This window comes from Martes martes (assembly GCF_963455335.1).
Source record: "Martes martes genome assembly, chromosome: 8".
Taxonomy (NCBI): Eukaryota; Metazoa; Chordata; class Mammalia; order Carnivora; family Mustelidae; genus Martes; species Martes martes.
Genome location: NC_137895.1, coordinates 65,869,735 through 65,894,650, shown reverse-complemented (window position 1 = coordinate 65,894,650; position 24,916 = coordinate 65,869,735). Strand labels below are relative to the sequence as shown.

General features: G+C 34.9%; 1 protein-coding gene across 4 annotated transcripts in view; it reads left to right on the top strand.

The window, feature by feature from the left end:
* The window catches only part of CCDC91 (coiled-coil domain containing 91), a 362,303-nt gene that overhangs the window by 227,516 nt on the left and 109,871 nt on the right, over window positions 1-24,916 (top strand). For all 4 annotated transcript variants that reach the window (XR_013967309.1, XM_080812002.1, XM_080812003.1 and 1 more), the window contains 2 exons: window positions 24,354-24,446; window positions 24,553-24,621. Coding sequence is in view for 3 of the 4 variants with exons in the window: in XM_080812002.1 (XP_080668128.1) it covers window positions 24,354-24,446; window positions 24,553-24,621 (162 nt within the window). In the remaining variant the exon portion in view is untranslated. The remainder of the gene's footprint in view (window positions 1-24,353; window positions 24,447-24,552; window positions 24,622-24,916) is intronic.

Genomic DNA, 24,916 nt, shown 5'->3' with positions numbered 1-24,916 from the left:
GATGTCTTCATTCTAGGAATTCCTTTTGCCTAAAGTCTATTGTCAATATTAATACGGCTAAGTTTTGTCTTGGTTAGAATTTGCCTGAAGCTCTTTACAATTCATTAGTTATCAGTCTTTCGGGGTTTCAGTATATCTCTTATAAGGTGGATGTAGCTGGATTTTTATTGTTAATATGTCATGACAATCTTTTTCTCTTAATTAGACTTTATTGTTTTAGAGATATTTAATATTCACAGCAAAACTGAACAGAAAGTATGGAGAGTTCCCACATACCTCCTGTACATGCACAATCTTTCCTACCATCAACATCCCACAACACAGTTGTACATTTGCTACCATCAGTATTCTATTTCCGTGGTATCTATATTGATACATTTTTGCCATCAGAAGTCTGCAATTTACATTAGGATTCATTTTTGGTGTTCTTTAGGTTTAAACAAATATATAATGTCATGTATCTGCCACTGTAGTATCATTCAGAATGGTTTCACTGCCCTAAAATTCCTCTGGTTTCACCTTTTCATCCTTCCTTCCACTGTAGCCCTACTAACCACTAACATTTTTACTGCCTCCCTAGTTTTGCATTTTCCAGAATGTTGGAATACTGCTGTGTGTAGGTTTTTCAAATTGACTTCTTTCACTTGGTTGCATGCCTTTAAATGTCCCCCATGTCTTTTCTTGGCTTGATAATACATCTCCTTTTGCACTGAATAATACTTTAGTGTCTGAATGAAGCACAGTTATACATTCAGCTACTGAAGGATATCTTGTTTGTCTCCAAGTTTTGGTAATTATGAATAAAGCTGCTATAAATACTTTGTGCAGGTTTTTGTGTGGGCATACATTTTCAGCTCATTTGGGTAAATAGCAAAGGATGAGATTGCTGGATTGAATGGTAAGAGTATTTTTAGTTTTATAAAAAACTGCCCAACTGTCTTCCTGTACCGTTTTGCATTCTGACCAGCAATAAATGAGAATTCCTGCTGCTCTGCAGCCTCACCGATATTTCATGTTCAGTGTTTGGGATTTTGACCATTCTAATAAGTGTATAATTATATCTTGTTTTAATTTGTAATCTTCAAATAACATAGGATGTTGAGCACTTTTTCATATGCTTATATACCATCTGTGCCTTTGTTCAGGTGTCTCTTTTGGTGTTTTACCTATTTTTCAATCACCTTCTTTATATTCTTATTTTTGAGTTTTAAGTGTCCTTTATATATTTTGCTTAACAGTCCTATCAGATGTGCCTTTGCAAATATTTTCTTTTAATATATAGCTTGTTTTCTCATTTTCTAGATAATTCTCTTTCTCAGAGTAGACATTTTCAGTTTTAATGAGGTCCAGCTTAATGTTCTTTCATGGATTTAAATCACCGTCATACTCAAGGTTTTATAGGTTTTCTTTTATGTCAACTTCTAGGATGTTCATAAATTTTGTATCTTACATTTGGGTCTGTGATCCATTTTGAGTTAATGTATGTGAAGTGGGTAAGGTCTAAGTTTAGATTTATATTTTTACACATGAATGTTCAGTTGTGCTAGCACCATTTGTTGAAAAGACTTCCTGTTCCATTGTACTATTGCCTTTGCTTCTTTATCAAAGATCAGTTGACTTCAGTTACAAAGGTTTATTTCTGAACTCCTGTTCTATTTTTTTAAAATATTTATTTTTTTGTTAGATGGGGGGAGAGGCAGAGGGTGTGGGAGAGAGGAATCTCAAGCAGACTCCTTGCTGATCGCGGAGCCCAATGTAGTGCTCAATTTTGACCTGAGCAGAAATCGAGAGTCAGACACTAAACTGACTAAGCCACCCAGGCCTTCTGTTCTCTTCTGTTGTTCTATTTGTCTGTTATTTTTTTGCCAACAGCCACACTCTCATGATTACCGTAGTTTTATATCAAGTCTGGAAGTCAGATAATGTCAGTCCTCCAACTTTGCCTTTCTCCTTCAAAACTGTGTTGGCGATTTTGAATTTTTTATAAAAAAAATTTCTTTTAAGTCAGGCCTACTGGCAACAAATTACCTCAATTTTTGTTCGTTTGAGAAAGCCTCTATTTCTCCCTTGCTTTGGCATGGTAATCTCAAAATGTAATTTTAGGTTTGTGTTTTTTTTCTCATTCAAATATTTCACTTTATTTTCTTATTTACATGGTTTCTGAGGAGAAGTTGGATGTAATTTTTATCTTTGCTCCTCTGTCAGTTAGATGTTCCACCAGCCCGCTCCTGACTTCTCTCAGAGTTTTTCTTTACTTTGTTTTACATCAGTTAGAATATAATATGTATAGGTTTCATTTTGGGAGGAATTCATTCTTTGGGGGGAATATTCCTAGATTTGCTGTTTAGTGTCTGACATTAATTTGGAGAAATTCTTAGTCATTATTGCTTGAAATATTTCTTCTGTTTCTTTTGCATTTATTCTCCTTCTAGTATTTTAATTAAATGTACGATACACTTTTGTAGTAGTCCTGCAATTCTTAGATAATTCTCTTTGGGTTTTCTCTTTTAGTCTCTCTCTTTGTCTCTCTCCTTTTTCCTGTTTGCTCTCCCAGTTTGGAAGTTTCTATTGACATATTATTGGTACTGAGTTGTATGAGTCCCTTATATATTTTAGATATTAACCCCTTATCAGATGTATGCTTTACAAATATTTTCTCCCATTCTGTAGGTTTCCTTTTTATTATTCTCATTTATTTCTTTTGTTGTACCCAACTTTTGGACTTATGTAGTCTCACTTGTTTTGGTTTGTGCTGTTGCTGCCATTTTAAAAAAAAAAAAAAAGTAATTTCTGAGACTAATCGTGTTAAGGAGATTTTTCCCTTTATTTTCTTCTAGGATTTTTTAAGGCATCAGTTATTGCATCTTGGTTTTTAATCCATTTTTAGTTAATATTTTGTTTATGGTATATGCTAAGGGTCCAGTTTTATTCTTGTGCATGTGAATATATAGTTTTCCCACTACCGTTTACTGAAGAGACTATCCTTTCTCCCCTGAGTGGAGTCAAATATAAATGATTTTATATAGATAGGTTTATTTTTGGGCTCTTGATTATATTCCATTGGTCTCTGTGCCTATTTTATGCCATTAGCATATGGTTTTGATTACTATAGCTTTGTGATATAGTTTAAAAACAAAGTGTGATGCTCCACTTTTGCTTTTTTTTTTTTTTTTGTATTGTTTTGACTATTCAGGGTCTTTTGTGGTTCCATAAAATTTTAGAACTGTTTTTCTGAAAAATGCCGTGGAATTTTGATAGGAATTGCTTTGAATCTGTTGATGGCTTTGGATAGCATGGACATTTTAACAGTATTAACTCTTCCAATTCACGAACATGGGATATTTTCTTGTGTCTTCTTCAAGTTCTTTCATTAATGTCTTATAAATTTTTGTGTTCATATATTTCATGTTGTTTAAATTTATTTCTAAGTATTTAATTTTTCTTGATGCTATTGTAATTGGGATTGTTTTATTTCTTTTTTAGATAGTTCCTTGTTAGTATACAGCAGCAGAACTTAGTTTTGTATATTTGTTTTATATCTTGCAACTTTACTGATTCTATTTTTTTTTAAAGATTTTATTTATTTGAGAGAGAGAGAGAGAGAGAGGATGGGATAATGAAAGGCAGAAGCAGAATCCCCACTCAGCAGGGAGCCTGATGTGGGGCTGGATCCCAGGACCCTGAGATCATGACGTGAGCTGAAGGCAGACACTTAACCAACTGAGCCACCAGGCACTTCTTTACTGATTTCATTTATTGTAACACTTTTTGGTGCCATTTTAGGATTTTCTAGATGTAAGTTTATGTCATCTGCAAATAGTGATAATTTTTTTCTTCCTTTCTAATTTAGATGACTTTTATTAATTTTTCTTACCTAATTGTTCTGACTAGAACATGCAGTATTATGTTGAATAGAAGGGCTGAAAGCTTTCAACCTTTCACCATTGGATATGTTGTATGCTGTTAACCGTGAACTTGTTATATATGGTCTTTATTACGTTGAGTTATGATTCTTCTATATTCAAATTGTCATGTGTTTATCATGTTTATCATGATAGTTTTTAATCCTGTGTTTATATGAGAACATTTATTGTGTTTTATCGTGGTAGATGTTTATCATGTTTATCACAATAAGTGTTTATCATGAAAAGATGTTGAATTTTATTAAATGACTGTCTACATCCATTGAGATGAAATTAAAAGCACTGGAAAGTCCTTCTGTGTAGGTGTGTTCTTGGTAAGCTTTTTTTAAAAATCACAATAAACTTATTTTTTCTCGTTCTCCTAGAGTAGTTTTGCTACACATGTAATTCTGAGTTAATACTAATTACCATTTTTATAGGTGATTAATTATTTCTTTATGGCTGCTGATACAGAATCTCTTTTTGCTTTGAGTTCTGCTTTTTCACCTACTACTACTTGGTGTGAAATTTTTAAAAAAATGTTTATGTTATATATTGGGTTTTAATATGGAAAATTATGTTATGTATTGGGTTTTAATATGGAAAATTGCTTCTATCTCATTCTCTCTGTTATTTCCCTCTAGAACTCTATATACAATATGTTAAACACTCTTGATCTATCATCAGTATCTCTCATACTTCTCTAGCATATTTTTAATATTTTTATCTGTGTTCTTTCTTGTGCAGTCTCTTCACATCTGTCTTATTGTCCTTACTTTTCTGCATAAAATGAAACTTAAGCCAAACATTGAGCTTTAACTTTCAATTAATGTATATTTTGTTTTCATATTCCTTAAGATTTTTTTCCAAGCATATATATGTTCGTTTTATGTCTTATCTCTTACTCACACTTTTGACACTTTAAAAAATAGGTTAAACGAGGGGGAGGAGTCAAGATGGCAGAGGAGTAGCAGGCTGAGATGACATCAGGTAGCAGGATATCAGCTAGATAGTTTATCAAACCATTTCAAACACCTACAAATCCAACAGGAGATCGAAGAGAAGAAGAGCAGCAATTCTGGAAACAGAAAATTGACCACTTTCTGAAAGGTAGGACCTGCGGAGAAGTGAATCCAAAGCAACAGGAAGATAGACTGTGGTGGGAAGGGCCAGCTCCCAGCAAGCAGTGGAGCAAAGGAGCACAAAATCAGAACTTTTAAAAGTCTGCTCCACTGAGGGACATTGCTCCAGAGGCTAAGCGGGGGTGGAGCTCTCGCAGGGACAGTGTGGTGTCAGGACCCACGGGGTCACAGAAAGATCGGGGGTGTCTGACTGTCGCAGAGCTTGCAGGTGTTAGAGTGGGGAAGCCAGCTACAGAGACAGAGCTGAGGAGTGAGCTCTCAACTCGGGGTTACCCTAAACTGTGATCTGTGGCACAGTCAGGCCACTGCTCTTTGAGCAAGGACCCCACAAGTAGCAGATCTGGGGAGACTCCCCTGGAAGAGTGGCAGGGATCTGCTGGGTTTGGAGACTCCAGGCGGGGCTGTGTGCCAGAGACAGAGACACTCGGTCTCAGGCTGGGTGAGTGGCCAGAGGCTAGGGAGATGGGAGTGACTGAGCACTTTTCTCCGAGGGTGCACCGAGGAGTGGGGCTCTGAGCTCTTGGCTCCTCTGCGCCGGAGATTGGAAGGCTGCCATTTTCATTCCTGTCCTCCAGAACTGTACAGAAAGCATTCAGGGAACAAAGCTCCCCAGAGCAAACCTGGGACAGATTACTTAGTCCAGTCCCTGGAAGGGGGTGCAGTTCCACCTTGGGCAAAGACACTTGAGAATCACTACAACAGGCCCCTCCCCAAGAAGATTAGCAAGAAATCCAGCAAGACCCAAGTTCACTTACCAAGGAGAACAGTGGAAATCCAGAGAAGGGGAAAGCAAAGCATGGAATTCATGGCTTTCTCCCTATGATTCTTTAGTCTTGCAAAGTTAACTAGTTCTTTTAAATTTTATTTTTTATTATTCTAATTTTTTTTAACTTTTACTTTTTCCTCGTTTAACTTTTTTTAACTAGTTTATCTTAATGACACCTTTCATAAAAAATTTTTTTTGAACCTTCATTATTATACTTATATTTTATCCTTCATTGTATCTAACTTTATTTTTTTGTATACACATAGGGTTTTTACTTCTAAAAATTTTTGGGATACAACTTCTTCTAATAGATCAAAATATACCCTAAATCTAGCACAGGCCTTTGTTCTAGTCTCCAGCCTGAGCAGATTCTCTCCACTTTCTTTTTCTTTCTTTTCCCAACCAACTTATATTATCAACTCCTTTTTAAGAATTGTTTAAAAATTTTCATCTTTACAGTCATATTCCATGCCTTCATCATGTTTACCCTTATTTGTGTGTTTGTATGTGTGTGTGTGTGTGTGTAAACATATATATATATATATATATATATATATATATATATATATGTATATGTTTGTCTTTAAATTTTTGGGAGGTAGTTTCTTCTAAGAGACAAAAATATTCCCCAAATTAAGTGAGTGACCCTGTTCTATTCACCAGTTTAATATATATTTTTTCTTTCTTTATTGTTTTTTAATTTTTTTTTGAACTTCTTTTTAACCCCTTTCTTCCCCCCACGATTTGGAGTCTCTTCTGATTTGGTTAATGCACATTTTTCTGGGGTCGTTGCCACCCTTTTAGTATTTTATTCTCTCCTTCATATATTCCTATCTGAATAAAATGACAAGGTGGAAAAACTCACCACAAAAAAAGGAACAAGAGGCAGTACCGAAAGCTAGGGACCTAATCAATATGGGCATTGGGAATATGTCAGATCTAGAGTTCAGAATGACGATTCTCAAGGTGCTAGCTGGGCTCAAAAAAGGCATGGAAGATATTAGAGAAACACTGTCTGGAGAAATAAAAGCCCTTTCTGGAGAAATAAAAGAACTAAAATCTAACCAAGCTGAAATCAAAAAAGTTATTAATGAGGTACAATCAAAAATGGATGGTCTTACTGCAAGGATGAATGAGACAGAAGAGAGAATTAGTGATATAGAAGACCAAATGACAGAGAATAAAGAAGCTGAGCAAAAGAGAGACAAACAACTACTGGGCCACGAGGGGAGAATTCAAGAGATAAGTGATACCATAAGATGAAACAACATTAGAATAATTGGGATTCCAGAAGAAGAAGAGAGAGAGGGGGGAGCAGAAGGTATATTGGAGAGAATTATTGTAGAGAATTTCCCTAATATGGCAAAGGGAACAAGCATCAAAATCCAGGAGGTGCAGAAAATCCCCCTCGAGATCAATAAGAATAGGTCCACACTCCATCATCTAATAGTAAAACTTACAAGTCTTAGTGACAAAGAGAAAATCCTGAAAGCAGCCCAGGACAAGAAGTCTGTAACATACAATCACAAAAATATTAGATTGGCAGTGGACTTATCCACAGAGACCTGGCAGCCCAGAAAGAACTGGCATGAGATATTCAGAGCACTAAATGAGAAAAACATGCAGCCAAGAATACTATATCCAGCTAGGCTATCATTGAAAATAGAAGGAGAGATAAAAAGCTTCCAGGACAAACAAAAACTAAAAGAATTTGCAAACACCAAACCAGCTCTACAGGAAATATTGAAAGGAGTCCTCTAAGCAAAGAGAGAGCCTAAAAGTAGTAGATCAGAAAGAAACAGAGACGGTATACAGTAATAGTCACCTTACAGGCAATACAATGGCACTAAATCATATCTCTCAATAGTTACCCTGCATGTAAATGGGCTAAATGCCCCAATCAAGGCACAGGGTATCAGAATGGATAAAAAATACAGAACCCATTGATATGCTGTCTACAAGAAACTCATTGTAGACCCAAAGACACCTCCAGATTTAAAGTGAGGGGGTGGAAAACAATGTACCATGCTAATGGACATCAAAAGAAAGCTGGGGTGGCAATCCTTCTATCAGATCAATTAGATTTTAAGCCAAAGACTGTAATAAGAGATGAGGACGGACACTATATCATACTCAAAGGGTCTGTCCAACAAGAAGACCTAACAATCTTAAATATCTATGCCCCTAACATCGGAGTAGCCAACTATAAAAACCAATTAATAACAAAATCAAAGAAACACATCAACAATAATACAATAATAGTAGAGGACTTTAACCCCACTTTCACTGAAATGGATAGATCATCCAAGCAAAAGATCAACAAGGAAATAAAGGCCTTAAATGACACACTGGACCAGACGGACATCACAGATATATTTAGAACATTCTATCCCAAAGCAATAGAATACACGTTCTTCTCTAGTGCACATGGAACATTCTCCAGAATAGATCACATCCTGGGTCATAAATCTGGTCTCAACTGATACCAAAAGATTGGGATCATCCCTGCATATTTTCAGACCACAGTGCTCTGAAGCTGGAACTCAATGGCAAGAGGAAATTTGGAAAGAACCCAAATACATGGAGGCTGAAGAGCATCCTTCTAAAGAATGAATGGGTCAACCAGGAAATTAAAGAAGAATTGAAAAAATTCATGGAAACAAATGATAATGACAACACAACAGTTCAAAATCTGTGGGACACAGCAAAGGCAGTCCTGAGAGGAAAATATATAGCAATACAAACCTTTCTCAAGAGACAAGAAAGGTCTCATACACAACCTAACCCTACACCTAAGGGAGCTGGAGAAAGAACAACAAAGAAAGCCTAAACCCAGCAGAAGAAGGGAAATACTAAAATTCAGAGCAGAAATCAATGACATAGAAACCAAAAACAAAACAAAAAAAACCAATAGAACAAATCAATGAAACAAGGAGCTGGTTCTTTGAAAGAATTAGTAAGATTGATAAACTCCTGGCCAGACTTATCAAAAAGAAAAGAGAAAGGACCCAAGTAAATAAAATCATAAATGAAAGAGGAGACATCACAACCAACTCCAAAGAAATAAAACAATTATAAGAACATGTTATGAGCGACTATACACCAGCAAATTTGACAATCTGGAAGAAATGGATGCATTCCTAGAGACATATAAACTACCACAACTGAACCAGGAAGAAATAGAAAACTTGAACAGACCCATAGCCAGTCAGGAGATTGAAGCATTCATGAAAAATCTCACAACAAATAAGAGCCCAGGGCCAGATTGCTTCCCAGGGGATTTCTACCAAACATTTGAAGAATTAATACATATTCTCCCGAAAGTGTTCCAAAAAATAGAAATAGAAAGAAACCTTCCAAACTCATTTTATGAGGCCAGCATTTCTTTGTTCCTAAAACCAGACATAGCTCTCATCAAAAAAGAGAATTACAGACTAATATCCTTGATGAACACAGGTGCGAACATTCTCACCAAAATACTGGCCAATAGGATCCAACAGTACATTAAAAGGATTATTAACCACGACCAAGTGGGATTTATTCCAGGGTTGCAAGTTTGGTTCAACATCCACAAGTCAATCAATGTGATACAATACATTAATAAAAGAAAGAACAAGAACCATATGATACTCTCAATAGATGCTGAAAAAGCATTTGACAAAGTACAGCATCCTTTCTTGATCAAAACTCTTCAAAGTGTAGGGATAGAGGGTACGTACCTCAATATCATCAAAGCCATCTATGAAAAACCCACTGCAAATATCATTCTCAATGGAGAAGAACTGAGGGCTTTTCCACTAAGGTCAGGAACATGGCAGGGATGTCCATTATCACCACTGTTATTCAACATAATACTAGAAGTCCTAGCCTCAGCAATCAGACAACAAAAAGAAATTAAAGGCATCCAAATCGGCAAGGAAGTCGCCAAACTATCACTCTTTGCAAATGATATGATACTTTATGTGGAAAACCCACAGGACTCCACTCCTCATCTGCTAGAACTTGTACAGGAATTCAGTAAAGTGCCAGGATATAAAATCAATGCACAGAAATCAGTTGCATTTCTATACACCAACAACAAGACAGAAGAAAGAGAAATTAAGGAGTTAATCCCATTTATAATTGCACCCAAAACCATAGATACCTAGGAATAAACCTAACCAAAGACGCAAAGAATCTGTATGCAGAAAGCTATAAAGTACTCCTGAAAGGAATTGAGGAAGACACAAAGAAATGGAAAAATGTCCCATGCTTATGGGTTGGAAGAACAAATATTGTGAAAATGTCTATGCTATCTAAAGCAATCTACATGTTTAATGCAATCCTTATCAAAATCCCATCCATTTTTTTTTTCAAAGAAATGGAACCAATAATCCTAAACTTTATATGGAACCAGAAAAGACCTCGAATAGCCAGAGGAATGTTGAAAAAGAAAGCTGAAGTTGGTGGCATCACAATTCCAGACTTCAAGCACTGTTACAAAGCTGTTGTCATCAACACAGTATGTTACTGGCACAAAACAGACCCATAGATCAATGGAACAGAACAGAAATCCCAGAAATAGACCCTCACCTCTATGGTCAACTAATCTTTGACAAAACAGGAAAGAATGTCCAATGGAAAAAAGACAGTCTCTTCAACAAATGGTGTTGGGAAAATTGGACAGCCACATGCAGAAAAATGAAACTGGACCATTTCCTTACATCACACACAAAAATAGACTCAAAATGGATGAAGGACCTCAATGTGACAAAGGAATCCATCAAAATCCTTGAGGAGAACACAAGCAGCAACCTCTTCGACCTCAGCCACAGCAGCTTCTTCCTAGGAACATTGCCAAAGGCAAGGGAAGCAAGGGCAAAAATGAACTATTGGGACTTCATCAAGATCAAAAGCTTTTGCACAGCAAAGGAAACAGTTAACAAAACCAAAAGACAACTGACAGAATGAGAGAAGATATCTGCAAATGACAAATCAGATAAAGGGCTAGTATCCAAAATGTATAAAGAACTTAGCAAACTCAACACCCAAAGAACAAATAATCCAATCAAGAAATGGGCAGAGGACATGAACAGACATTTCTACAAAGAAGACATCCAGATGGCCAATAGATACATGAAAAAGTTCTCCACATCACTCGGCATCAGGGAAGTACAAGTCAAAACTATAATAAGATACCATCTCACACCAGTCAGAAGGCTAAAATTAACAAGTCAGGAAATGACAGCTGCTGGTGAGCATGTGGAGAAGTGGGAATCCGCCTACACTATTGGTGGGAATGCAAGCTGGTGCAACCACTCTTGGAGACAGCATGGAGGTTCTTGAAAAATTTGAAAATAGAGCTACCCTAGACCAAGCAATCACACTACTGGATATTTACCCTAAAGATACAAAGGTAGTGATCCAAAGGGGCACGTGCACCCAATTGTTTATAGTAGCAATGTCCACTGTAGCCAAACTATGGAAAGAACCTACATGTCCATCAACAGATGAATGGATAAAGAAGACATGTTATATATATACAATGGAATACTATGCAGCCATCAAAAGAAATGAAATCTTGCCTTTGCGACGATGTGGATGGAACTAGAGGGTATAATGCTTAGCGAAATTAATCAAGCAGAGAAAGACAATTATCATATGATCTCCCTGATACGAGGAGGTTGAGAGGCAACATGGGGGGGTTGGGGGGTAGCAAAGGAATAAATGAAACAAGATGGGATTGGGAGGGAGACAAACCATAAGAGTCTTAATCTCACAAAACAAAGTGAGGTTTGCCACTTAGCCTATTAAAAGCAAAACTCTGTTAATTTTAGCATTCCTCAGATCTCCAAAGAAAAGTTAATGTATTCAAACCTTGTTTATCTCCATGAATTTGTGCTTTTTATCAGTTTTGCCTACTTACATAACTGTCTTATCAGCTCAGTAATATTTAAAGGGATGTTTTGTATTTGTCTAACATTTTTATACTGAGATTTTCATGGTATATTTGGATCATGTAACTAGAAAAGTAGAAAATTCACTTTTTATTTATTCCTTTGTTTTATATAAATTGTAAAAATTTTCTGTTTTATTAAGGAGCTTTAAAATTGTATTCATTTTTCCTTTAAAATTGTTAGAATCACCAAATAGCCTGGCAAGACAATAATGGACCCCTTTCCACATGATACCTCTCAGAGTAAAAATCTAATATGTTCTACAGAAAAATCTAATATGTAAAGAGTAAAATCTAATATGTTCTATAGAAAAACATGTTAATGAAACACTTTTAGGAAGTCATGTGTTCTTTATTCATATCTAGTGGTTTATTTTTATTTATTTATTTATTTTCCCTTCATCTACTGTTTTCAAATACTCATTGTGTTAATTAAAGATTCTACCCAAATACACAGCTTTTAATTAATCTTCTTTCATCCATAACCTTTTTTGAGAGTATCTATTAAATGTGTTGAGAAATATGGAAATGGTGGTGTAACAAATAAATGTAGAAGAAAATAACATTTTGAAATGACTTTGGAGATATATTAGATTGGGGAAAAAATATATCAGGGCTAGATTATGGAAGGTCTTAATTCCAAATGGCTGATGATATCATACCGTAGACCAATAAGGTCAGATTTGAGCACTAGGATTAAATATTTACCCAACAAAATATACCTAATCCAGATTTTCCCCTATGCCTATGTTTTTCTGTAGCTTGTAAAATTTAAGAACAACAAAAAAGAGTAAATTACTTGTGAAAAATCTTCATTTTCACAGCTTCTCGATTTTTTTCTAAAGTATAGATTAAACGTATGTTAGATTATTTATTTTTAAGTATTTTAAGTACATTTTAGTCCTGTCCACCATTTCTCCCCTATAGATCAGTTATGATATTCCTACTGCCATTTCAGGACGTTCTGTTTTTTGTCTTTTGAATTTTATTAGAATGGTAGTAATTTAAAAAGAATAGTATTCTGTCCACCAGTCTCCCAATAAAATAGTGTTCTTTGTCTTATGATCCCTTTCAATATTTATTCAAGTATTTATAATACTACAGTTATAATAATGATGGCTTTAGATAATCTTGTGGTTTTTCTTCAATTGTATTTTATAAATATACGTTTATTTATATAATTATATAAATATAAATATATTTATAAATATAATTCCATATATTTTTTTAAAGATTTAATTTATTTATTTGACAGACAGAGATCACAAGTAGGCAGGGAGTCAGGCAGATAGAGAGGGGAAAGCATGCTCCCTGCTGAGCAGAGAGCCTGATGCGCAGCTTGATCCCAGGACCCTGGAATCATGACCTGAGCAGAAGGCAGAGGCTTTAACCCACTGAGCCACCAGGCTCCCCTAAACATAATTCTTTATTGATGCATAGTTTTATGCTTAATAATCGTAAGATACTCCTTTTAGTTGACATACTATCTTTTCTTATACTGAACCCATTTGTTGGACATTTTAAATGTTTTGGCTTTTGTACTTTTATAACAAATTTTGCTGTATCTTCTCGTATATTGTTTTTATTCTTTTGCATTATAAACAGTCTCCTACTATTGTACAAAATGTGTTTTTGAAAATACACTAATACTGATTAGTAAGTTTACCTAATATAAGAGTTTTCATTTCCCAGACATCTAAAAATTATGAGATCAATAATTATACCTTACCTTTTTAGTTCATTTTTATATACCTCATCTTTATAGATAGATTACTCAGTTGTAGTATTTCAGTATTAGAAATTTGTGTAGACTGTCCTTAGTTCAGGGAGTATCCAATGAAGCGTAACAATTCATTCATTTCAACAAGTTTAATGATTTCATTTTATCATAATTGCATTTGTTTGATGAAACATATATTCCTATCACTTATGTCAACACTTATTTTTCCAAAATTTTATATGTATAATGTTTAATGTGTGTATTATATGTATATATGTATGTGCACACATACATATGCATACACAAAATAAGGATAAAACTGAATTTTTGACATAAGAAACAGAATGCTAACTGTAAGAGCTGTGCTCCTGAAATTGATTTTTGTGTAGCAAATCCTCATTTTGCAGTAAATCAGAATATTCTTTTGTTAGCTTATTTCTCAAAAATGTCCGATTCTAACCAGTTTAGGGATATTACTGTATAGAGTATAAAAGTGGAGGTTATAAGACAAAGCATGAGAAATTGAGAGCTAACCATATAGTATTTTCTGATGATAAATTTTAGGAGTAGGAAGCACAGACCAGACTTAAGGACAGTTACTATGGTATCAAATTGGTTCCTGAAAAGTACTACACCTGTCGTATAATGTTTTTTAGAAAGTGCGGATAAATCTGTTTCTTTTTTTTTTCATTTTTGCTAAGGGGAGTATCTTATATACATGTGTCGTTTATTTCATATGTGCATTTGAAAGGCACTATTTGTTGAAGCAAGCTTATTGTATTGTGCTTAGGCAAGTGGATGAAATAATAGGATTCAGATGCATTTTCAAAAGCTATTTCATTTAAAAATGGTGAAACAGAAATATTCTACTTAAACTTAGGATTGGGACATATCTTTGACATTTAATAATATGTACACTGTCCAAATATAGAAACTTCATTATGGAAGTATAAACCAGTCTTACCTTTTTTTATGCTGATGTATGACTCAATTTTTGTCTCATTTCTTTGTATTTCTCCCTTAAATCAAAGGCAAATTTCTTCTTTGCTTACATTTTTTCATGCCTATTAGAAATATGTCTGTTTAGGTGAAATAAGTGTAGTGTAGCTTGTATTATAGTTTTATTTTATTCACTTTAAGAAGTTTATTGATATTATTGGACTTGTGGTAACTGCTATGAGTAGATTTAATCTCATAGTTTATTTTTTTTAGGTTTTCTTTCTAAACAATATTTAATGTGTTGGTCCATGAATGGGTGAAATGTCTCTGACTCACTTTACATTAAGACATTTATTAAGTTTATTCAGTGTCTGTAAAGTCATGTTAAATGGAGGAATATACGAGCTTGTGCTTTAAGACTTTCCTACCAGACCACTTGATCTTGTTCAGTATTTGTGCTTTACAGAAAGTGAAAGATGATGCTTCTTGAGCTTGCATTACAGAATATATCTACACACACCCACACACATACCCCACATATAAAATAAGGTGAAGTTTGTGGACCTGTCATAAATAACTGTATACCTGAACAAGAGCTGCTGTAACTGCTTAGTCTAACATTTAATATACAAAACACTGTCCATGTGTGATTGGATTAAATCTCTTTTACAATATCTCTTGTGACTCACATTCCAAGAAAGAAGAGATTTTTAAATATTTTTTATAAGAACCAAGTAAAAACCATATAATCTCCATATTTATATTTGAGTCTGCATCAAACATTTTTCACTTGGAAGAACTTCCAAAAGGAAGAAATAGCATAATCTATTTCTGAATGCCTTTTGTTTTAGGCTGAATTTCAAAGGACTGTCCTTGAGACCTTGCATTAAGCATCTACTCTTTAAGATTAATAGACCTGTTCAGTTTGTATTTATTTAATATTAGAAAAAACCCTAAAATTTCAATTTTTATGAATCAACAGAGTATTTTAGATAAGCAAAATGTAGTAAACTCTTCACTGTTCTTAGATGAGATTTTCTGGTATAGATTTCAATTAATTTTCATAGTGTCTTTTAAAATGCCTAAAGGTATGTCTTGAAATTTTGACGGAAGTTCCTCTGTGTTTGGTTATAAATATTTGGACAAGAATCTTATGATTGCGTGTTGCCAGTTGGTTCAGCTTTGTCTCTGAGTTATATAACAAATGTGTCCAGAACATCCCCACCTTGGAATGGTCAGCTAGTAAGGAACAGAAGAAAGTATTTACCATTCCTCATACCATCAAAAACCATGTGAGCCATTTCTAGGGTGCTGTTACTTTTGGACAATAAAGGAATTCTGTATTGAGGCAGAAGGCAGGTGTATTACAGACAATCCCCAGATATGCTTTATACTTTATTTTAGATAGAATAAAGGAAGGATGAAATCTTTTTGGCCAAGCTGTTTCTTAACATAATTTCTAGTTTACAGTGATTAAAGTCATCCAGAGAAGAAAGTCATCTGGCCCAGAGAGGAAAGTCACCCGTGCTTTTGCAGAATCTCAGACAAGAAACAAACCTCAAGTCCAGTACACGTTCTACTACAGTCCTATAAAGGCTGCAAAAAGAGCTCTAATCATTTTCCTATTTGTGCTGATAATACTATTAATAGTTGAAAAGGTGTAGTAGGGTATTAGAAGTAGAAGTAGCATTTGTAAAGATATTCAACATATTTAGAGAAATTTTTAAAAAATCACAATGAGATACCATTTCCAATTACTAAGATGACTATATTAATAATAAGAAAAAAGGTAATAATAAATATAGAGAATGTGGAAAGATTAGAATCCTTGTACATTGCTGAGGGAATATAAAATGGAGTAATCAGAGAAAGCAGTTTGGTGGTTCCTCAAAAAATTAAGCATAAAATTATTATGTGACCAAGTACTTCTACTAATAGATATATACTCAAAAGAATTGAAAACAGAGACTCAAAATACAGTTTTATATATGAATAGTCATAGCAAATTCTAATAGTCAAAAGGTGGAAACACCCCAAATGTCCATCAGCAAATGAATAGATAACACAAAAGTGGTATATGTACACAGTGGATTATCATTCAGCCATAAACAGGAATGATACTCAGGTACATACTACAACATGGATGAGGCTTGAAAACATTTTGCCAAGTGAAATTAGCTAAACAAAAATATGACTACTATTTGATTCCACTTATGTGAAATATCTACAATGGGCAAATTCTTAGAGACAGAAAGTAGGTTGGAGGTTACCAGGAGCTGGGATGAGGGGCAATAAGTCATTGCTTAATGGGTGCACAATTTCTGTTGGGGATTATGAAAAAATTAAGAAACAATGGTGATGGCTCCAAAGCATTGTGAATATAATTAATGCCACTTGTCTACTTTAAAAAGGTTAAAAGAGAAAATTTTTGTTGTGGGGCACCTGGGTGGCTCAATTGGTTAAGCATCTGGCTCTTGATTTTGGCTCAGTCATGATCTCAGAGTTGTGGGGTGGAGCCTGCATCAGGCTCTGTGCTAAGCTCAGTCCACTTCAGATTCTTTCTCCCTCTCCCTTCCCCTCAGCTCCACCCCACTTGCATTCTCTCTCTCTCCAATAAATAAAGTCTTTAAAAAAGAAGACAAGACATTTTTTTGGTTGCACTTATATTTTACCATAAAAGAAAAATGGAAGTAGAAGTAGCAGTTGTAGTAGTATAATGGTATCTTATACATTGCTCAGTGTTCATCATGAGAAGTGTATTCTATAGTTATATTTTTTTCTGTTCTGACTTGTCATTTAAAATTTGTGTGTTGTAATTTTTTTTCGGGGTAAGAGGGGTTCATTATTTATTTATTTATTTATTTATTTATTTATTTATTTCCAAAGCCTAAAAAGTTACTTTGCAGTGAGAGGAAAAATTCATTGTTAATGTGCTCCTTAAAGATTTTTTTTCTTACAAAATAGTTCTATAATTGAAATGTAAGGAATTGATTCATGGATTGTCTTTTAGATATTAATATTCGTGAGGGCACCATCCTAGAAACTAGTACAGTATCTTGTGTTGGTAGGCACCAAGCAAATATTTCTTGTATGCATGGTTGAAAAAAAGCATGAATTTATACATTTACATATAGATGTAGAAATTTATAAGTTGATACATAAAGATAAACTTTAATGTAGGATAATTTAATATAAAAATAAGACATTAAAGTATGTCGTTGAATTTCTACCTTAAAGATTGATCATCTAAACAATTTTTAAAGAGGAATAATAGAGGGGCACCTGGGTGGCTCAGCAGGTTAAGCCTCTGCGTTCAGCTCAGGTAAGGATCCCAGGGCCCTGGGATCGAGCCCCATATTGGGCTCTCTGCTCAGCAGGGAGCCTGCTTCCCCAGCTCTGTGCCTGCTGCTCTGCCTACCTGTGATCTCTTCTCTTTCTCTTTACTATTAAATAAATAAATAAAATCTTTTTTAAAAAGACAAATATTAACAAAAAAAGGAATAATAGAAAATGAACATCCACAGGATACTGCTCAAATTTTCTATTGAAGTTCATAACTAACAACTAAAGATTATGAACACTTAAAGTAAGATGCTTTATGAAAAACATTTCATGTATATGATCAGTTAATCATCAGAACAACCCTATATACTGGATTCTAATCCCTCACTTTCAGGAGACCATACTGCATTTCAAGTTTAAAATGTCAAATTCCGGGCGCCTGGGTGGCTCAGTGGTTTAAGCCTCTGCCTTCAGCTCAGGTCATGATCTCAGGGTCCTCGGATCGAGCCCCGCATCGGGCTCTCTGCTCAGCAGGAGCCTGCTTCCCCCTCTCTCTGTCTGCCTCTCTGCCTAGCTCTGATTTCTCTCTGTCAAATAAATAAAATCTTTAAAAAAAAAATGTCAAATACCACGTGACTAACGTAGAGCTAATAAGGAGAGCTAGAGTTTGAATCCATGTTTTGTGTCCTTGGATCCATAGTTGCTGCTGTTACCCATCGTGCTCAAAGTATAGCAGAGTAGTCGTGGTCGGATTTTGCAGAGAGGGCTTGGTCTCACTCAAGTCTGGAAATAGGAAAGACAGCAGTCATGTTGAGAACAAATATGCATTGCAATCTTGATTTACATTGAAATAAGAAAACAATTTGAGAAGTTTTCAAAATGGAATGTCTAGAGCAACTGCTTTTAGTCTTGGATCCTTTTCCCCTAGATTCAGGTACTCTGACAGAAGTAAAGCCCTGATTATAATGTCTACCAGTTAGCAATATCCACGGAAATGAAAATTGGTATGGATTATAAAAGTTAACACTCTATTTTACTGAAAGAATTTTTGAAATTATTATTGAAAAAGGGTATGGATGTTCCTTCTGAGGCCTTTATGTTTGAGCAGCAACTAATCTTTTATATGAAAAAAAAATTCCTCTAAATAAGTGAACTTTATTATCATACTTTTATCAGCTATTTGACAGGAAGTCTAGTTAACATTTTTGAGTATCAGATACATTACCTGCATTACATCATTTAATTTTAGTAACTGTGAGGTTGGCATAATTAGCTTTACATAATAAAAGAAAAAACAGAGGCTTAGAAAAATCTAAGTTGTACCTTTCATAAGGGAAGAACTAGTGATTGACTCCAGATCTGTCTGATTCCACTGCCTGTGTTTCAGTCAAACATGATAACCACTACACTATGGGAATAAGACTCTAATGTCTGTATTAATTATAATGAGATATGTTGCCTCCCAAGGAGATGTCCCCAAAATATAAATGGAACAGAAGAATGCCTTTTTTTGACCTTACAGAAGTACCATAATACAGTTTTTATAATTGTGGCTTATATGTTTATCTATTCTTTCAGAAAAGTCTCTTCCCTGAAAGTATGTGTGTCTTTGAGAAAAAGAAAACGTACTGGCTGATATAGGCATTGATTGCTGAGTCAAGTTTTTGGCTGTGTGTATTTCTTGGGATTCCAATGGGAGAGATTCAGCTACCTAAATAACCTACAGTCTTGCCCCCCCCCCCTAAAAGTTAATTTGTCAAGAATGAGTCCCCTTTTCTTCTAGTTTTTGTGATCTTGCCATCTCCATTACATTACGTTAAGGGGCCAGATAGAAGAATTGGGGGAGAAGAGACATATCATGACCAGCACATAACTGTAAGACTAGGTAAACAGTACCAGAGTATGACTGAAACTCAGAAAGTCAAAGAAACAGTCCTTTGGGATGTAACAGAGAGAGCCCTTAGTTGTATGTTGATTCTAGATAATCTCGTGTAAAGTCCATGGATTTTATATTCAGCTCTTACTGGGTCCCAGTTTTAGTTTAACTATTAATTAGTCCTGTGAATGTAAGCAATTTATATAACCTCTCTGAAACTCAGTTTGAAAATCTGTCAAATGTAAGTAATAAGACATTTCTGGGTTGTTGTGAGGGTTCCCAGTAAGACTTGTAAAGTTCCTAACACAGTGCTTGGCACGTAAGGTTGAGTCAGAAACTCAGATATAATTAAGTGTTTTTAAAAAGTGATTCTAGGGGGCGCTTGGGTGGCTCAGTGGGTTAAGCCTCTGCCTTCAGCTCAGGTCATGATCTCAGGGTCCTGGGATTAAGTCCCACATCGGGCTCTCTGCTTGGTAGGGAGCCTGCTTCCCCCCCACTCTCTTTGCCTGCTTCTCTGCCTACTTGTGATCTCTCTCTGTCAAATAAATAAATAAAATCTTTAAAAAAAAAAAAAGTGATTCTAAATCTAGATAAATACGGTGAACTGAACATGCTCATCTCCTCTACCTTCTGAACCTCTTCTCTCTCAAAAAATCACTAAAATGACACCAAAAGAAACCAAAACAAATAAATAAAAGCAATAAACTAACGGGGATAAGATACAGGCAAATCTCACTGACTCAGCAGAGGCTAACACGTTGTAATCTTAGACCGTTGAGGTGAAACCCTTATGAAACAGGCTGCTCTGTCCTACAAAACCCTAGAATGCCTCAGGAAATAGGGGCACTAGGTGCTGTGGAGCTTGAAAAGCAGAAGGAATGGTTGAAACTTTCCATGCACATCGTTCTTAATTCAGATACTTACTGTATACTGTCGCAGGACAAAGGAGTAGTCAGACCTGCTAATTTGACCTCATAAGGCAGGAACTAAAAACTGGGAGGTTATCCCCAAATCCACCTTATAGTTAGCTTTTTACCCATACCCTCTTTTTTCTAGGCAAAAAGAGTAGCTTAAGAGAAAATGGTGCTATATAGACCTGACATTTGGAAATTGCCACCACAACCATGAAAAAGCCAGCTATTTGCAGTTCCTGTGAAGCTTCCCCACATACACAGAATTTCCTACCAGCGTTTTTGTGTCTGAGATTTTCGTACGCATGGATTGAAAAAGATGACCGAACATTGGAGAAACATCTTAAATGAGAAAATTACTGACTCAAGCCACCCCCATGAAAAAGGAACTTTGAAAAACAAAATAAAACAAAACAGATAATGTGGAAATAGAAGGGCCCTTGCCTCCATCACCCGTAACTATAATCAGTGCATTCAGAAAGAAGAAGAAGAACAGAAAAGATGCAACAAAAATTCCCATTTTCAAATAGGGAAATGAAATAAACAGCCATGCTTGGCTTATAGCAGATACCAAATATTGTTGGTATCCCTGTGCCAACAGTGGAACAGTTTCCTTGGTTAGTTGCTCATCCAGTCCATGATTCCGTTCTCTGGAAGAATCTACCTTGTCTTTTTTTCCTACTATTGATCGTCAGTAATCAGCTAAGGTATAATTTAGTATTTTCTTTCTGGAGTACAGTTTGAGGGCATGCATTAAAATATAAACTATGCTCAGTCATCAACCTTCCAAGACCAACCCTAGGAATATTTCATGAGGCCATAATTATATAAGTTCCCAAGGTTCATGCACAAAAATCAAGATTTTTTTAAAAGGAAAATTTTGTAAACATAAATGTGTAAGTGGGGCATGGTAAAATATATAATTAGTGTAATAAAAATAATAACATAATTCTGTTTCTGTAGAAATAACAATACTGTTGAGTTGAAAAAGGCTATGGTGAGTTATAAACTTAATATATAAAATGTATACATATAGCTGCATATTTACATACACAGAGAGCCCTCCAGAAGGATGTTTGCCTAAATGGTTGTCATTTAGGTGATAGAACTCTGGGTGATTTTTTACCACCTGACACTTTTATAAGAATAACATATTTTGCGTTTCTGTTGTTCTTGATTAGCTACTTGTAAATTATTCATTTTATAAATTAACTTTAATTTTGAGTTAACATCTCTCATGCCATTCAGCATCTTTCTGAATCCTCTCTCCTTATATTAATTTTTTTCAGAAAATCATCTTATTTTAATGTTATTCTGAAAAATAAATCAGAAGTATAGGTTAGTCAAATTATTTTAAAGATTTTTTTTTTTTTTAATTTATTTGACAGAGAGATTGGGAGTGAGTGAGAACAAGCAGGAGGAGCAGCAGAGGGCCCTGCTTATTAGCAGGAAGCCCAATGCCTGGCTCAGTCCCAGGAGCCTGAGATCATGACCTGAGCCAAAAGGCAGACGCTGAACCAACCTAGCCACCCAGGTGGCCCTAGTCAAATGCTTTTAAAACCAAATGCAAGTGAGGCCTTACCTGACATACAACTGGTATTAAGTAGCTTTTAGATATTGGGTACCATCAGGGCAATGCTGAGATCACATTTAGCTAGTAGGTAATTATTACTGTTGATAATGAGTATACTGATACGATCATTGCCGAAGTGATTCATTAGAGACCTGGCAGTTTCATAATTTCTCTAAGTCTCAGGCCACTCATCTGAAAAGAGGAAGAATATTGCCTGATTTAGCAGTTTGTTGTGGATTTAATGTGGTACCACTACATGTAAAGCCCTTTTAACAATCTCTGAAACCTGAAAAATGCCCCCAAAACATCAGCTATCATGACCTGTATGTATAAGAAATTCAGTAACCTAATTATATTTTCTCAAGTAGATGGATGATTTTACTTAAAGTATCTTTTATGTAGGATACTTCTTTCCAGTGGTAATTTTGAGTTTATTCTTATAGAAGAAAGCTCAAGAGTAGTCTTCTATTATAGTGTACTGTCAGAATGAAGAAATAATGTGTAGGAATGAATTTTCTAAACACTACATTGTCATTTCAGCTAACATACCCTCTTTAACTAGTTCTTGGACCACTGGAGAAACTTGGCCTACTTACAATTAATTACTTAATGATTTCCATTAACCTGACTTATTAATGTAACAGTTCTTTTTAAGAAGAAATGATTTTCAAAGTTATTAATGACTCTGAAAACTTTGTTGTTTAGTTTAATTCTTATAGTTTTTATTGGTTTTCTATTTCGTTATTTTTCCCCCTACCACAAAGCCTAAACTGAATATTTTTGGTTTCATATGAGAATTGTATTTATCATTTCTAAATCTAATTATTTGCCTGGTATAACATTTTTAAACTTTTTTCTCATGAGTGTATTTGAAGTAGGATTACGTATTTTTTTTTTCTGATTCAATGACATTTATGTGTATCTAGACTTACAAAGAATATGAAATTAAAGTCTCAGAACTTAGCATATGATAAGTCTACTGATTTGTCAGCTGCTTTTCCCAAATTGATGTGGTACAAATAATTTCTCATAATCAAGTTGTAATTTGTATCACAGTTTGGATTTTTTTTAATGAAAAAGCACATCATGTGATTTTTCTTATTTTCTTGAAAAATAAAGGTAAAAAATAAATTTATAATTAAAAATAGGAATAATAGGGGCGCCTGGGTGGCTCAGTGGGTTAAAGCCTCTGCCTTCGGCTCAGGTCATGATCTCAGGGTCCTGGGATCAAGCCCCGCATCGGGCTCTCTGCTCAGCAGGAAACCTGCTTCCTCCTCTCTCTCTGCCTGCCTCTCTGCTTACTTGTAATCTCTGTCTGTCAAATAAATAAATAAAATCTTTTAAAAAAATAGGAATAGTAGATTCTCTTAACTAGACATGGCTGTTTGGTCAATTACTCTTCATGTAGACTGTTTCCTAAAAAATACTTAACTCAGAACAACATTGAAAGACATAGATCCATTTTAAAATATTGGATATTCAATAAGTTCATATTTAAAGAGGCTTCAAAATCAGAGGAATTGGAGAAAATGTTCTTCTTTGCCCTTTAATAACTGAATGAGAAATCTTTGTAAGTAGAAATATATACATTCTTTTTGGTTTTGTTTCCTCATAAAAGCACTGTTCCAGACAAGTATCTGGCTTCTCTCTGTTGAAGGTATTGATGATACAGAAGTTGAATTTTCTTGGAAAACTCTCAATTCCAAGTGCCCAATCCACGAAAACTGGCTAATGGTTGTTTGTGCTTTTTTGCTAGCACACCGGTGTAAAAGTAAATACATGAATTCTGCATATTGTAACATTAGCTATCACACAAATAAATTCCTGTCACTGTTTTATTTTCTGAATCTTCGAGTGAGAACAGTAAATAACCTCTCCATTTCTTTAACAATGCTTTACTAGAAACACAAATACTACGTTATGATCATTCATCAAACATCAGTTATTATTTGTTTGCTTCTTTTGCTGTAGACTAATAACTTTAGTGAGTAGTTTTTCTAAATTTAATTTTGATTAAAGACATTTTATCATTTTCTGATTCATTTTCCAATTTGGACTAGTTGTGCCTAAGTTAGATCTCATGTCATGTACGTTGCTGAGTTTGGGGCCACAAAAAGTTCTTTTGCGCTGATTGGAAAAAGGTGAATGGGGTTTTTTTGGTAAGTCTTCGTTTCAGCAATCTACCCATTGTTTCCTCTAGTGACTACTTCAGTGTAGCCAGGCCAGTGAATTCTACGAGCTATACTCCTTGTTGATAGATTATTGCTCTCAGAGTCATAATCATAGTCCGTTTATCTTTCCTTGTAGCATCAGAGGCTCCTTGAAATGCTAGATACAGAGAAGGAACTGCTGAAAGAAAAAATAAAGGAAGCTTTGATTCAGCAGTCTCAAGAACAGAAGGTAATACTTGAAGTTTGCTCAGAGTGTAGAAAGAATGTGTTGTTACCTCAAATAATTATCTCAAATAATGCATTTACTGTCTACCCAACTGTCTTATCATTTACAGGAAATATTGGAAAAATGTTTGGAGGAAGAAAGGCAAAGAAATAAAGAGGCATTAGTATCTGCTGCAAAGGTATTTCTGTCTGTAATATTGGGTTTCTTTGTAAGTAAGTGGAATTTAAACACTGACTTCATTAGTGGTGTCAATCTACTTTTTTGGTATAAGTCAATCTACTTTTCTTGGTATAAAACCTCATTACAGAAAAATCAGAGTTTTTTTCTTTCTTGTTTTTCCTGTTAAATTTAGAATGCTGCTATATGTATTATGGTTAAACTTACATTACACAGGACTGGAATGACATTGAAATACTGCAGATTTAGATAATTATTGTTAAAGAGAATATATGTTGTGACACTCATAAGTACTT